We start from the raw sequence: 17,180 nt of genomic DNA, 5'->3' as shown, positions 1-17,180 counted from the left end.
TCACTGGTCTCCCTGCATGTTCCTGGTCATTTCCTCTGCTCCTCTCAGAGCCTCCGTCTTTTTACACCATCCACACCCACTGTGCTCTCTCGTCTTAAACCTTTCTATCTCGCTGCTCCTTACCTCTGGAACTCTATCCCTGAATCCCTCCGTAGGGAACACTCACCCACTCTCTTTAAGAAAAAGCTCAGCTGTTACCTTCTGGAGCACTAAAACATTATTTTGCCCAGTCCTGCGCTTAAGGGCAAATGCCCATACCTGGTGCACTCTTACCTTCCAATTTGCGCCTGTATGTTACCCAACCACTTAGATTGTAAGCTCTACGGGGCAGGGACCTCCTTCCCACTGTGTCTCATAACACATGGCACTTATATATATATATATTTATTGTATTTATTTATTTATTATATCACTTGTCCTCCCTGTGTGTAATATTGTATTCTGTAAGGTTGTACAGCGCTGCGTACCCTTGTGGCGCTTTATAAATAAAGTTACACATACATACATACATACATCTATGGAATTCCTTACCTAAAAACCCATTATCCAGAAAGTTTTGAATTATGATAAGCCCAGCTCCCTAGGTGCCACCAAACTCTAAAATGCTCAAACAATTAATCACATATGTATATTATTTTGAAAGCAAGGGCTGTGTATTCACAGCTACTAGGACCTGCCAGTCAATAGAGAATCAAGGTACTACATTACAAATATTTTTGTCCAACAGACTTGCATTATGTTCAGCAACTCAGCAAATAAGGGACAACAAAATTCCATACACATGGGATACCCCAGTCCCCTCCACATGCCCCCTCCTTCCTCCCGAACCACACACCACCTGAAATTAAATATGTTCTTACAGTTCAAAACTTTTCGCTAAAGCCCAAGTATAATTTGTGGCTTATAGATGTTGAGATTGTAACTTGTTAAAACTGCTTGCTCATAACCATGCTGTTTGCTGGACTGTCCTGATTTTCATGCCTCATGTGACCGTCTCAGAATTTTGTTTAATGTCTTGCATTTTCAGCATTACTCTGTAAGTACTTTGGCACTTTCTACCCTCTGCATCAGGAAAAGCTGAAGTCTTTGTTTGGCACTTTCCAGCCTGCTTTCCTAAATGTTTTGTTACACAGCTTTTTCCAGAGCAGAGGGCAGAAAGTGCCTAGGTACTTTAAAGAGTCGCTATTGTGAAAATTACAATCTAATTTAAGATTTATGGAATGGAATTATTAACTATATATCAATGAAAAATCCTGCCCCGTTTTTGAAATAATCAAGTTATTATGTTCTTCAACTTCAGCTTATTCTTCCGCTTTTTCTTCTTCTTCTTTTTAGCGCCCCCCATTTTCTACATGCTACTCTTCATACAGTTTTAGGGGTACAACACCCAAACTCTCCACACATCTTTGCCCTATAGTGGAGCAGGTTGCTGGTGCTTTTCTAAGCGATCCCACCCCTCGTCTTTTTATGGTGCCGCTCCGAACACCCCAATTTTCCTATTGACTTTGACAGGAAAGATTTTCAAACTGCTGCCACTCTTACAGCTTCGAAGCTACACCCCCCAAACTTGAATAACATAATTATGGGGTCACCCCGAATGAGGGGCCAATAAAAAAGTGGGAGGGGCCAAAAACAGCCAATCAAATTTCACCCATTGACTTTAATGGGGAAATTGAAATTGCTGCCAATCTTACAAACTTGAATCACATGAGTCAGCCTGAATGAAAATATGATGATTGTTGGATGAAGTGGGCAGAGCTGTGAACAGCCAAGCAGATTTTAACCTATTGACTTTCAGTGGGGGAAATTCAGCCTGCTGCCACCAACAACCAATTAGATTTTACCTATTGAATTTTATTGGTTTGATGCCAGGGTTCCCAAACTTTGCACAGTTTGTCACTGGTTGACTACATTCCAAGTTTAGACAAGGGAGCGGGGCCAACAACAGGCAATCAGATTTCACCTATAAACTTTATATGTTTAAATTTAAACTGCTGCCATTCTTTAAATATTAATACTAAGGTTCCCACACTTTGCAGAGCTAGTCACCAGGTAACTGCGGGTCAGAGTTAGAAAAAGTGGATGGAGCCACTAACAGCCAATCAGATTTTAACTATTGATTTTCATTCTCACAGTATTTACACCAGGGTCACTTGGGGACTGCATTTTTAGGTTTTAAAAAGTGGGTGGAGCCACCAACAGCCAATCAGACTTCACCTATTGAATATTTTTGGTTTAAATTTAAAATGCTGCTTTTGTCACACTATTTATGTCAGGGTTCCTAAACTTTGCACAGTCAGTCACTCGCTGACTAAGTATTCAGGGTTAGAAAAAGTAGTCAGAGCCACCAACAGCCAATCCATTTCCAACCATTAAATTTCATTGGTTTATATTTAAACTGATGCCATTATTTAAGTATTAATTCTTTCCAAAGTTAGTCACTGGGTATTTGCAGTTCAAAGTTAGAAAAAGTGGGCGGAGCCACCAACAGTCAATCACATTTCACCTATTTAGTTCCAATGGTGAAGTGTAAAATGCTGTCATTCCCACAATTGTTATGCCTGAGTCCCCAAACTTTGCAGAGTTGGTCACTGGGGGACTGCAGTTCAAAAATAGGAAAAGTGGGTTGGGCCACTAACAGCCAATTAGATTTCATCCATTGAATTTTATTTGTTTCAATTTTAAATGCTGTCACACTATTTATGCCAGGGTGCCCACTGTTTGTCACTGGGTGGCTTCCACTTAAGCTTAGGAAAAGTGGGCTTTCCCACCAATCACAATTTACATATTGACTTTTATTGGTTTAAATTTGAACTGCTGCCATTCTTTAACTATTAATCCTAGGGTCCCTAAACTTTGCAGTTAGCCACTGCGTAACTGCAGTTCCAGGTTAGAAATGTTAGATGTCACTCGTTGACTTTCAGTGGGGAAATTTAAATTGCTGTCATTCAGACACTGTTAAAACCAGTGTCCCTAAACTTTGCACAGTGGTTTTTACTATATAATTGTAGTCCAAGGTTAGAAAAAGTGTGCAGAACCAACAACAGATCAGATTTCATTCAGCGACTTCACGTTTTTCAAACCAACATGAAGTTTGTTCTCAAACTTCCCTTTATAGTTCTTTACTGTCACTCTTTGTGGCTCTTCATTCTTTCTTCATGTAGTAGTCAGGGTCAGATTTTGATTGACAGATAGGTCTAATACATCTTTTAGGGGGACTTCCTTTCCTAGCACATAGCTTTAGTGAATTGTAGTCACACTACAGCCTCTTCATATTTCCACATAGCAAAAGCCCATCTTGTGTGTTAGAGTCCTATGTACCCCATACTCTAAAGCCTATCTAGCTGGTATTGCCTATTTTTACAGCCAAATGGGGGTTACATTTCCGTGAGATAAAGCTTATATTACAGTTGTATTCATTTTTAGGTGATTTTCAGAAATGTCATCAATATCGCTAAGTTAAGGAAAGCTTTGTTGTTTGGTAGTTTGGTGTATAAAGATGTCCTTACCCATGTTTGGTTTGTCAGAATGTGTGCTTTCTAAAAATATATTGTTTCTGGGGTCTCTGTACAGTTAGGGGGTCTTACGACACATTATACACAGTCTGGGGGCTCTGTTTGCAAAACTGAGTTGGCAGGCTAGAAAATTCACCTGCATTACTTTCATTTGGGGTCCATACATACCCCATACATTGGTTAATATATGCATACTTAGCATCAAACTGTTCAGTAGACCCCTGGTGTTCATATTTAATGTGTTTTATATGGTTATCTAATGACCTGTGAGAGAAAAGATGGTGCAAAGTGGAAGTTTTGAGGTGATTTTTGGTCAAGTTTCGTCAAAATCACCAATTTTAGAAAAGCTTTACGTTTCATACTTTGGAGTAGAAAGACATGGGTACCCATTTTAGATTTGGGGGAATGTGTACTTTCCAAAAATATATTGTTTTCTCGAGAGAATATACTTTTTTCTAGCTTTACCCCCCATAAAATGCAGTAAAAGTGTTGGTTTTGCAGTAGCTAAAATGACAGAAATGATTGTATGGGGTATCTTCACCTTGGGGCCCCTCCATGACACATATGACCCCTGGGGTACATAATTAGGGTGTTTTATCTTGGTACCTAATAGTATGTTGGAGGTAGGATGCTGCAAAGTAAAAGCTTTGAGGTGATTTTCAGAAATCTCATCAAAATTGCGATTTGAGGAAAGCTTTGCGGCTTAGTACTTTGGAGTAGAACGACATGGGTACCCATTTTAGATTCGGGGGAATGTGTACTTCCAAAAATACATTGTTTTCTGGGGTAAACTTTGTTTTTTGTGGCATTACCCACCACAACATGCAGTAAATGTGTTGATTTTGCAGTAACTGAAACAACAGAAATTATACAGCATATGGGGGTGATTTCAATTTGGGGCCCCTACATCCCACATACTTAGGTAAACCTATGCACACACAAATTTTGCTATTTTTTTTTTAAAAACTGGTACATTTAGGAAAGCATTGCAACCTGATCATTTGGAGTAGAAAGACAGTTGCACCTATTCTGGATCCATCAGAATCCGTTCTTTCTAAAAATGTATAGAGTGGATGAAGAGTTTCTGTGGTAAGCTTTAATTTCACACTTTGGTAAATCTGGCCCTAAGTATAGTTCCAGTTATACTTACACTATTCAAAAATGACATTCTCCTACTGCTTTTGAGCTGTAGGGGAATGCATGCAGAGCTGTTAACCCCCCTATTTGTTTGGGAGTTTTGGTGGCTTTTCTCAGTCTCCCGTCCCCCATCCCCCAGAAGCATTCTCTCTGTTCTTCCAAAATCTCCCGAAGTCTTGTGGTGAAGTCCGGACACACATGTGCAATAAGCATTTGGTGATGTAATTGGCACAGGCGCAGGTAGAATAGTTCAGGCACCGAGCTATCACATGCCACAGTCCCCCCGAAACCACTAATGAAGAGTTGACATAGTAACATAGTAACATAGTAAGTTGGGTTGAAAAAAGACATATGTCCATCAAGTTCAACCATAATGCCTATATATACCTGCCTAACTACTAGTTGATCCAGAGGAAGGCAAAAAAACCCCATCTGAAGCCTCTCTAATTTGCCGCAGAGGGGAAAAAATTCCTTCCTGACTCCAAGATGGCAATCGGACCAGTCCCTGGATCAACTAGTACTAAGAGCTATCTCCCATAACCCTGTATTCCCTCACTTGTACTGAGAGCTATCTCCCATACCCCTGTATTCCCTCACTTGCTAAGAATCCATCCAGCCCCTTCTTAAAGTTATATAATGTATCAGCCAGCACGACTGATTCGGGGAGGGAAGTCCACAGCTTCACAGCTCTCACAGTAAAAAAACCTTTCCGAATATTTAAATGGAACCTCCCTTCTTCTAAACGAAGTGGGTGCCCTCGTGTCCGTTGGAAGGACCTACTGGTAAATAAAACATTAGAGAGGTTATTATATGATCCCTTTATATATTTATACATAGTTATCATGTCACCTCTTAAGCGTCTCTTCTCCAGTGTAAACAGACCCAACTTGGCCAGTCTTTCTTCATAACTGAGACTTTCCATACCCTTTACCAGCTTAGTTGCCCTTCTCTGGACCCTCTCTAACTCAATAGGGTCCCGTTTGAGCACTGGAGACCAAAACTGAACAGCATATTCTAGATGGGGCCTTACCAGCGCTCTGGAAGTGCTACAAAATACATTTTCCTTAACAATCAAGGGAATTGTTTACGATAATACACTAGAATCCCTCAATTTAGCTAAAATGCAGAAAAAGGCAAGTATTTTGAAAAGAAAAAAAAAACTCCAAGCTCTTTGTCACCAACAGGTGAGAAATATCATTAAACTGCTGCATGGTTGCTAGGGTAATTAAGCCTAAGAGCTGCACAACCAAAAAATAAAAAAATAGAGATTTAAAATGTAAATTATTTTAGATTACTGCTGTCTATACAATATAAATTACAGAAATTGCTGAGCTTTTCGGCATAAAACCCAGCATGAGTTAGTAAATCATAAATGACTGCAATCATAAATCAGGCCTGTCTTCTGTCTTAATTTTTATGTTGTACTTTTTATTTCTAAATTATACTGTTTACATAGCAAATAATTCACTCTACCAATTAACCCTTTTACTGCCAGCCGTTTTGGACAAAGCGGAACTTGTATTGCCAGACAGTTTTTGAACATTTTGCACTGTTTCACTTTAGGGGCCTTTCCTCGGGGGGACTTTTAGTTTACCAAGGAAAACAATATATCGTTTTTTTCAGAACAACCTAAGCTTTCAAAATATGGTAGAATTTTTGTGCAATTCCAATTCTGTAACAAGATATAGGCTTCTAAATGTCTAAAAATGCAAAAAAAATCAAATTTTCCATAATATAATCACACATACTAGAAACAAAAATTATTTTATGCACGAATATACAACTGATTTGGAAAGTCCCATGTCTCCTGAACATGCCAATACCAAATATATATAGTTTTATGGAGATTTCTCACTTGTATAGGTCAAAAACTCCCAGCAGTACATTACCAAATTCCCAAAGCACTGCTCCAAAAAAACCGCATACTTTGGATTTCAAGGCCAAAATTCCACTAACAGAAGGTTTATCCCAGAAAATTGTACATTTTTGGAAAGAACAGATTCTGGGGAATACAGAATAGGCACAACTGTGTGCCTACTCCAAACTATCAAGTCGCAATGCTTTCCTAAAGTTATTGGTTTTTATCAAAATTTGTGATTTTTTTTAAAAATCGCTTCAAAGCTTCCAGTCTATAGTATCTTATCTCCTACAGGTCATAAAGTAACCAAATAAAACACCCTAAATATGAATGCCTGGGGTCCACTGAACAGTTTGATGCCCAATATGTATAGGTTTACCTAAGTATGTGGCATGTAGGGGCCCGAATGTGAACATACCCCCATATATACTGTCATTTCAGCTCCTGCAAAATCAACACATTTACATCATTATATGTGGGATAAAGCTACAAAAAAGTACGCTCACCCCAGAAAGTCATATATTTTTGGAAAGTACACATCCCCCCGAATCTAAAATGGGTACCCATGTCTTTCTACTCCAAAGTACCAAGCCGCACAGCTTTTCTAAAGTTAGCAATTTTGATGACATTTCCAAAAATCCCCTCAAAGCTTCCACTTTGCAGCATCTTATCTCCCACATAGCATTAGGTACCAAGATAAAACACCCTGAATTTGAACGCCAGGGGTCCACTGAACAGTTTGATGCCCAATATGTATAGGTTTACCTAAGTATGTGGTATGTAGGGGCCCCAATGGGAACATACCCCCATATGTACTGTCATTTCTGTCATTTCAGCTCCTGCAAAATCAACACATTTACATCATTATATGTGAGATAAAGCTACAAAAAAGTACGCTCACCCCAGAAAGTCATATATTTTTGGAAAGTACACATTCCCCCGAATCTAAAATGGGTACCCATGTCTTTCTACTCCAAAGTACCAAGCCGCACAGCTTTTCTAAAGTTAGCAATTTTGATGGCATTTCCAAAAATCCCCTCAAAGCTTCCACTTTGCAGCATCTTATCTCCCACATAGCATTAGGTACCAAGATAAAACACCCTGAATTTGAACACCAGGGGTCCACTGAACAGTTTGATGCCCAATATGTATAGGTTTACCTAAGTATGTGGCATGTAGGGGCCCCAATGGGAACATACCCCCATATGTACTGTCATTTCTGTCATTTCAGCTCCTGCAAAATCAACACATTTACATCATTATATGTGAGATAAAGCTACAAAAAAGTACGCTCACCCCAGAAAGTCATATATTTTTGGAAAGTACACATTCCCCCGAATCTAAAATGGGTACCCATGTCTTTCTACTCCAAAGTACCAAGCCGCACAGCTTTTCTAAAGTTAGCAATTTTGATGACATTTCCAAAATCCCCTCAAAGCTTCCACTTTGCAGCATCTTATCTCCCACATAGCATTAGGTACCAAGATAAAACACCCTGAATTTGAACACCAGGGGTCCACTGAACAGTTTGATGCCCAATATGTATAGGTTTACCTAAGTATGTGGCATGTAGGGGCCCCAATGTGAACATACCCCCATATATACTGTCATTTCTGTCATTTCAGCTCCTGCAAAATCAACACATTTACATCATTATATGTGGGATAAAGCTACAAAAAATACGCTCACCCCAGAAAGTCATATATTTTTGGAAAGTACACATTCCCCCGAATCTAAAATGGGTACCCATGTCTTTCTACTCCAAAGTACCAAGCCGCACAGCTTTTCTAAAATTAGCAATTTTGATGACATTTCCAAAAATCCCCTCAAAGCTTCCACTTTGCAGCATCTTATCTCCCACATAGTGTTAGGTACCAAGATAAAACACCCTAAATTTGAACGCCAGGGGTCCACTGAACAGTTTGATGCCCAATATGTATAGGTTTACCTAAGTATGTGGCATGTAGGGGCCCCAATGGGAACATACCCCCATATGATCTATCATTTCAGCTCCTGCAAAATCAACACATTTACATCCTTTATGTGGGATAATGCTACAAAAAAAGTACATTCACCCCAGAAAGCCATATATTTTTGGAAAGTACACATCCCCCCGAATCTATAATGGGTAATCATTTCTTCTTGCTTCAAAGTACCAAGCTGTAAAGCTTTCCTAAGTTTGCAGATTTATATGACATTTCAAAAATCGCATAAAAATGTTGCAATTTGCCGCATTTATCTCTCACAATTTCTTGATAAAGATCAGATAAAGACAAATCACCCCAAAAAGGAACACCAGAGGCCTACTGAACAGTTTGATGCCCAATATGCATAGATATACCAAAGTCTGCGGTATGTACTGAACCCAAAATGAAAATAGCGCATAAGGATTTCTCGCCTGCCAGCTCAGCTTTTGCACACAGAGCCCCCTGTCAGTGTATTATGTGCCAAAACTTCCCCTAACTATACAGTGACCCCCACAAAACCATATATTTTTGGAAAGTACACATTCTGACAAATCCAACAAGGGTAAAGAGTCCTTTCTACACCAAAGTACTAATCTGCAGAGCTTTCCTAAAGTTATTGTTTTTTATGACATTTCAGAAAATCGCCTAAAAAAGTTGCAATTTGCCGCATTTATCTCACACAATTTCTTGCGTACAAAGGCAAGTCACCCCAAATAGGAACACCTAAGGTCTACTGAACAGTTTGATGCCCAATATGCATAGATATACCAAAGTCTGCGGTATGTACTGAACCCAAAATGAAAATAGCGCATAAGGATTTCTCGCCTGCCAACTCAGCTTTTGCACACAGAGCCCCCTGTCAGTGTATTATGTGCCAAAACTTCCCCTAACTATACAGTGACCCCCACAAAACCATATATTTTTGGAAAGTACACATTCTGACAAATCCAACAAGGGTAAAGAGTCCTTTCTACACCAAAGTACCAATCTGCAGAGCTTTCCTAAAGTTATTGTTTTTTATGACATTTCAGAAAATCGCCTAAAAAAGTTGCAATTTGCCGCATTTATCTCACACAATTTCTTGCGTACAAAGGCAAGTCACCCCAAATAGGAACACCTAAGGTCTACTGAACAGTTTGATGCCCAATATGCATAGATATACCAAAGTCTGCGGTATGTACTGAACCCAAAATGAAAATAGCGCATAAGGATTTCTCGCCTGCCAACTCAGCTTTTGCACACAGAGCCCCCTGTCAGTGTATTATGTGCCAAAACTTCCCCTAACTATACAGTGACCCCCACAAAACCATATATTTTTGGAAAGTACACATTCTGACAAATCCAACAAGGGTAAAGAGTCCTTTCTACACCAAAGTACCAATCTGCAGAGCTTTCCTAGTTATTGGTTTTTATGACATTTCAGAAAATCGCCTAAAAAAGTTGCAATTTGCCGCATTTATCTCACACAATTTCTTGCGTACAAAGGCAAGTCACCCCAAATAGGAACACCAGAGGTCTACTGAACAGTTTGATGCCCAATATGCATAGATATACCAAAGTCTGCGGTATGTACTGAACCCAAAATGAAAATAGCGCATAAGGATTTCTCGCCTGCCAGCTCAGCTTTTGCACACAGAGCCCCCTGTCAGTGTATTATGTGCAGTAACCCCCCCTAACTATGCAGTGACCCCCAGAAAACCATATATTTTTGGAAAGTACACATTCTGATGAATTCAAAATAGGCAAAGTTATTTTTGTACACCAAAGTTACACCTGGCAAAGCTACGCTAAAAACAGATCAGGAACACTTATGGAGGGATAAAATGTGATAAAACCACAAAAATTTTGCAAATCAGTGAAACAACAAAATAAGTTACATGACAGTGTAATTAGTGGTCAGAATATCTGATCCAATAGTCACGCTGTCAAAATAAACAGTTTTTAGGTAAAAGAAAATAAAAACAAAGTGGTAAAATGAAAAAAAAAAAACAAAAAAGCAAAACAAAAAAAAAACCAAAGTGTTTGTGTATACATGTGTGTACATGTGTGTACATGTACATGTGTATAAAAGTGTGAAAAATGAAAAAAAAAATGCTAAAATGTGTGCTGTAAGTGTGTGTAAATGTATGTAAGTGTGTATAAATGTATGCAAATGTGTGTCTAAGTGTGTAAATGGTGTGTAAATGCAAGAAAAATAAATGTCCTTACCTGTCCTGAAGACCCGATCGCTCCTTGCTCAGTTGGGCCGGCGCTGGGGGGGAAGGAGGAAGCAGGAAGCAGCAGACGCGATGCGATCGTGTCTGCTACTTCCTGCAGGGTCCTGCGACCCGATCGATCGCAGAACCCTCATGACAGCCCCCCTGGCACATTGCCCAGGGGGGCTATCATTGTTAGAAGCTCTCTGCAGCGGCGGCACATGCCGCCGCTGCAGAGAGCAGCGCTTAAAGGCCAACGACATATGAGACACGTCGTTGGCGTTTAAGCCCTTTTACTGCCAGCACGTATGAGATACGTGCTTGGCAGTAAAAGAGTTAAAATGTTATACTTGAACCAACAAATGTATTTTTTTTTTATTTGTAATTTTGGTGTGTAGGCAGCTTTCAGACAAAGCCAGTGGTACACATTAGAAATCCAAGCCAGACTTGGATTTCTTGCTGTTAAGTGCTATTCAGATATCTACTGGGAACTGAATCTTGCTACCTTATACTCCAGCTCTCCTAATTTACCTGACAAGCTTACTAAAGTTCAGGACAGTACAAGCTCATGGAGGCATCAGTTCAAGTAGATGAATTCTTCAGCATAGTTGTTAGGGAGCTGGTGTATACCAAGCCATTGTTCTGCTGATCGGCTGCTGGGGATGGAAAGGGAGGGGGGTGGTACAAATCCAACTTGCAGCTCAGCAGCAAAGTGTGACTAAAGTTTATCAGAGCACAGGTCAAATGACTGTAGCACCCTGTGGAATGAAGAATATGGCTAGCACCATGTGAAATGCTTTTTTTTTTTTTGAGGATTTCAATGCAGTATTCTGCTGGATAAGCTCTATTAGCCAATGTGTTTTGAAATAAAACATGTTTTCCCTTTTTCCTTTAATTTTAAGATGGCTTTCATGGCAATGTTACCATACTGAATTATTTATTTTGCTTTCTTTTCTCTACTAAATTCTCTTGTTTGTTTGTATGTTTTCCACTTTCTAACCTTCCCTAAAGGACCAAGCTCCAGGTAAATGAAGCCTGTTATTTATTTTTCATTTACCTAATGCACAAAAATAAAAAATTATGTTGAAAAAAGACAAAAGTACATCAAGTTCAACCTTTTATGCCCATATATAACCTGCCTGACTGCTAGTTGATCCAGAGGAAGACAAAAAAGCCCTTCTCAAGCCTTCCTAATTAGCTACAGAGGGGAAAAAATTCCTTTCTGACTCCAAGCTGGCAATCAAAGCCTATTTACTGTCCTGTCAGTACTATTGCTCCAGTCAATAGTTGGGTAAATAAAATCCCCCATTATTATTTTTGCCCCAAACTAGCAGCCTTTTCTATTTACAACAGGAGCTGAACCTCATCTTTTTCTCCTACATTAGGGAGTCTATAGCATACCTATGCAATTAATTTGCTGGATTTTTTACTATCTGTGAAAAGCTCAACCCATTAGGCTTCAGCTCCCTCATTTACCATCATCACTTCCTCATTTATATTTGCTTATAAATCCTACTTAACAAACAACCCCCCCTCAATTTCTATTGCCTCCAAAACAAGGTATAGCCTCCTATATTTACTACCCAGTCATGTGACTATTTCAGCAGTGTTTCAGCAACATCAATCATATTTCCTCTCCAGAACAAGCACCTCCAGCTTACCCATTTTGCCAGTCTCCTTGCATTTGGCAGACTCCTTGCATTTGTAAACATACATTTAATACTGGTACCAGCATGAGAATTTTGCATATACAACTTATGGTCCTCCCTGTCAATATCAGTACCCCCAAGCAAGTCTCCTCCTCCATTTTTATCCAACCTGTCTTCCACAGAATCACTTACTGCAATGTCTAGGTTAAAAACTCTTCCAACCCTCTAGCCATCTTCACCCCAAGAGCAGCTGCTCCATCATCATTGAGGTGCAGCCCATCCCTGGCAAAGCCCAGCCACCCAGTTCTCTAGAAACCCAAAGCCCTCCTCCCTACACTAATCTCTCAGCACTCTTACTTTGTCATTGGTACCTATGTGTACCATGACCACTGGGTCTTCCCCAGCCCCTCCAATAATCTGTCTACTTGTTTCACCACATGCTGAACCCTAGCACCAAGGCAAGCCGCAGACAGTGGCATGTTGGATCCTTGTAACAGATTACCCTATCCACCTATCTAATAACTGCATCCCATATAACCAGGGCTGCTCTGGCCATGAGGCAAGATTAGAACCTTGCCATAGGCGGTAGGGAGCACCTGTGGCATCAGGGGTGGCAGCAACCCCAGGATTGCCACTGCCTAGAACTTTAACTTGTGTTCCCTTACAAGCGCTACTCCCACAAACTGCTGCTGTGGCCCCACAGGATGCTCTGAGAGTCAGCAGCTCCATACATGCCAGTTCAGAGCTGTCCTCTGTATACTGTATTTCTACCTAGAGCAATCACTTTTCCTTAATTATTAATTGGCAGCCATTAAGTATGCCTGAAGCCATGTTAAATGTCTCACCATCTATTTTGCAGCCTGTTTGAGAATGGAATAAACTGGGGCCGTATATTGTCGCTGCTTGGTTTCGGATATCGAATGGCAGTTTATGTTGTCAGGAATGGGCAGCGAGGATTTTTCAGAATAATAAATCAGTGGATGGTGAGATATGTTATGGAGAGTTGCATTGCACAATGGATATCAAGCAGAGGAGGCTGGGTAAGTGATGCAGAAATAAGAAAAAAACTACTGAACAAAGGGATAGAATTTTTGGAAACAAATCTGTAAGGGAGAGGCTAATAGAGGGGGCCAAAATACAGATTTATTTGAAGATTATGAGCTCACAACACATTGCATAAAGAATTTAATACTATAGCATACCACCCAGCTGCAGGACAGCGCTAATTTTTTATCCTGCAGCTGCTGATTTCGGTTTCCTCTTAAATATCCCTGTTTACATAATCTTAAGTATACCCACAGTCACCTGGTCATGAGAGGCCTGTGCAATGCTTGGGGCAGGGCCTGCCACTGTCTTTTATAAAATGCTGGGGGGGTCAGAGAGTGCCTTAAAGTGCTTGGAGGCCACAGTGTGTCATTAAATGCTTGGGGGGCAGAATATAACATGAAATGGTGTGGGCCATAGCGTGACTGACATAAAATGCTGATGGACCTAGTGCCTCTTTGCTCATGATGCTGTGATTACAACGGTCTTTAAGCAGGGTGAGTTTTTTTAATTAAGTGTGGTATATTATGGCTACAAAGTGTAATGGTCACATTTATGCAGTTAATTTTGTCCCTCCTACTATTTTTTTTGAAGGTATGCTGTATGACTTAATGATCAGATATGAGAGATACAGGTATGGGATCCGTTATCTGGAAACTTATTATCCAGAAAGTACTGAAAAACAGTACATTATATTTGATCCTAAGATATAATTAATACTTATTGGAGGCTAAATAATCCTGTTGGGATTATTTAACAGAATTTCTTAGTAGACTTAAACGGGACCTGTCACCCTAACAAATAACTGCAAATATTTTATATCATGTTAGTTGAGCAAAATAAACTTCATTTACACTATTTAAATAATATAAATCTTGTTTCCTTGAGTCTTGGAATTACACAGTCACAAAAAGCTGGTGGGTGCCATTTTGTGGATGCTATTAGAAAGGCAAGGTTTGTATCATGCCAAAATCTTATTTATGTGATAGAATGAAGGACCTTAAAGCCCTAGGCCCTGAACATTCTGCATAACAGATCCTATACCTGTACAATGAGTTAGTTTTGAAAAATTGTTTGGTGCAGAGATTTAAAAAGAAATTAAAATTGATAAATATATCAATATTTATTGTCATCTGGCATTTCTTTCCTTTTTTTTAGGTGGCATTTTTCCAGTTAACAAATTACAGCGTAAAATATGTCATCGCGGCTCTCAGTGTGGCACTTACCCTGCAGTTTCTGCTTCAACGGTTGACATGACCACCTGCTTTCATAACATTCAACTGCCAACACAGTTGCTAGTAAACCCATTACGGCTTGTACTGGCCAAATTCACATTTTGGCAGAAACCCATGGCAACTAATGAAACTATTTTGTTCTACCTGCAGCTGGTTTAATAAAGATGCTTAATTGTTTGTTATAGGTAACTCAAGTGCAAATTTACTCAATGTTGATAAATAAGTCCTATTGTCTTTTAATAAACAGACCGGTTTCCTCTACACTTAGTAGATGGAGTTCAGAATAATCTTTGAGGCATGAGTTTATGTTCACTGCCCAACAAATGTATTTTTTTCCTTAAAAACACATGCATGTAAGGATACTTGTGACAGGCACTGGACCAGTAGGGCTGGCCTTTCTAGTGTTTTGTGCAACAAATTAAACTTGCAGAATGGAGGACCACACGCAGCTTCTTATCTTCACTGCTAACTTTAAATACATATTATCTAAGTCATGATATTGTAAAAAACAAAGTTGCCAAAGTGAATTTATACCCAGGTGCTTCCTTTAAGGTAACTTCTGGAGAGTACATGGGGTACTGCAGTCAGAAGCCCCGTGGCAGAGGGGACCAGGTGAACAATAGGTTAATAACTGGTGCCCCCATGGGCTAGGAGGGTCTTTTTCCTTTTTTTTTCTAATGGGGTTGCAATGGGACCAAATTTTAGTTTGCGACAAATTTTGCATTTGCGAATCCTTTGCATGTCTTGTGACAGTAGGTTTGTGATTGCTTAGTGTATGTAACAAAACTTCTCAACCTATTTTCAAGTTAAGATTTACACCATCTTCAATCAGGTAATAAACATTCACAATGTAATACACTGTAAATGTTTAGTGAACAGTATTACATTGTGAGCAGCACTAAACATTCACAAAAACGTCTTTTTACACACCATTTGCGATTTTTATTACAATCCCCCCCATAGTCTTAGATTTGTGCGATTTTTTTTTTTTTTTACAATTCCCCCATAGTATTACTTTTGTGCAATGATGTCTGCACTTTGCTTTCCAACTAAAGTGTGTTTTTCAGGATTATTAACATAAAAATAAAGAAGGGATTCACTCGCGATTCTAGATGGTACTGTTTATGAACTCATCCAAGGATGCTTAAACCACCAGCAGCAGCCTAGGGTTGCAGATTAAACCAGTAGACTCACTGGGGATGCCTAGCAACTTTGCATGCCCCATTCTATTTTTACTTTCCCATTAATGTTAGTCTTAATTGCAAGTTAATTGCTGTAGATGTCTGGCCAAACACAAGACCACTTCAGTGACTATTTTTAATGATAGTAGCACCATAAGTAAAGGCCGTGTATGGGCACTAACGACGGGCCTGCCCGACCGACATCTGTCCTGAAATCATCCAGATCTCGATCGGGCAGATTTAAAAATTTAGTCAGATTTAGTCTGAACCGAGGACGCCTATACCCATCGTTCTAATTCGATCGTTTTATTTTTTTGGTCAAGGCAGAGGTCAGTAACTCATTACAAAACATAAATATATTAGGTATTATATCTGTAGCTGTTAAAGTGTGCGTTGCATATGAACTTTGGGGCAGACCTATCAAAATTTAAGCTTGTATTATTTTCTTGATTTGAGAAAGAATGAGAAAATACGCAAGACTATTTTGTGCAACCTTCAAAAAAACCTTCACACAAAAAGCAACATAAAAAACTCACCAAGTAAAAGCTGCAGTTTCTATAGAAGTAAATTGGAATCATCTTAAGCAATTTTATTTAATTTAATAATACATTTGAGATTTCACAAAAAACTTTATTTCACAAAAAACACATCTTTGCCTAATTTGCTAATTTGAGTTTTTTCTTTAATAAGCTATTACTCAGGAATAAAAACACAGGCTTGTATAAAACAGTATTATGTGTTTCGAGACTTTTTTTTTTTTCCTCGCCGTATTTTATACACGCAACAAGCAAACATTTTCAATTTGGCCTAGCTCACACAACCTATTAAAAGAAATAATTTTGCATCACTCATCAATAATATGTGTTGACAACTAAGGCTAGCCTTGGGCTGAGAATCTGCCCCTTTGCCTTAAAAATCTGAAAGTTGTGTCTGCATCTGGAAATATTGCTTCGGCCTGGATGCAGGCACACACACCGTATTTTAGCCCAAAACTGTATGTTCAAGCAGTTTCCAGCTAAAATATGCTGCATGTGTCCGCAACTTTCAGATTTTTAAAGCAGAGGGGCAGATCCTCAGCCTGCATTTATCCTGCAAGCCTGCATTTATCCGTCAATAATCCAGCCCTCGTGGCACTAGCCTAAAGGTCACAGCATACAATCCAAATATTTAGTTGCTGAATGTAAGGCTAGTGCCACATGAAGCGGATTCTCAGCCTGTGGATAGGCCCGGCCAAGAGTTTGCCCCTTCACTTTAAAACCTGAAAGTTGTGCCTGCACCCAGAAGAATTGCATTGGCCCGGGTGCAGGCACATGCAGCATACGTAAGCCCAAAACTGCATATTCAAGCATTTTCCGGGACAAATATGCTGTATATGCCTGCACCTGGGCCAAAGCAATGT

The 17,180-nt window shown here is 39.5% G+C and overlaps 1 protein-coding gene across 3 annotated transcripts in view; it reads left to right on the top strand.

Annotated features, from left to right (window-relative positions):
- bak1 (BCL2 antagonist/killer 1) overlaps nucleotides 1–16,513 on the top strand; it is a 146,080-nt gene extending 129,567 nt beyond the window's left edge. For all 3 annotated transcript variants that reach the window (XM_031896846.1, XM_031896844.1, XM_031896845.1), the window contains 2 exons: nucleotides 13,181–13,361; nucleotides 14,524–16,513. In XM_031896846.1, the coding sequence (XP_031752706.1) occupies nucleotides 13,181–13,361; nucleotides 14,524–14,622 (280 nt within the window). In that variant the 3' untranslated portion in view covers nucleotides 14,623–16,513. The remainder of the gene's footprint in view (nucleotides 1–13,180; nucleotides 13,362–14,523) is intronic.
- The last annotated feature ends 667 nt before the right edge of the window (nucleotides 16,514–17,180 follow it).

Source organism: Xenopus tropicalis, chromosome 2 (assembly GCF_000004195.4).
Source record: "Xenopus tropicalis strain Nigerian chromosome 2, UCB_Xtro_10.0, whole genome shotgun sequence".
Lineage (NCBI taxonomy): Eukaryota > Metazoa > Chordata > Amphibia > Anura > Pipidae > Xenopus > Xenopus tropicalis.
The sequence above is the reverse complement of the archived record's forward strand: the minus strand, read 5'-3'. Positions and strand labels throughout refer to the sequence as shown.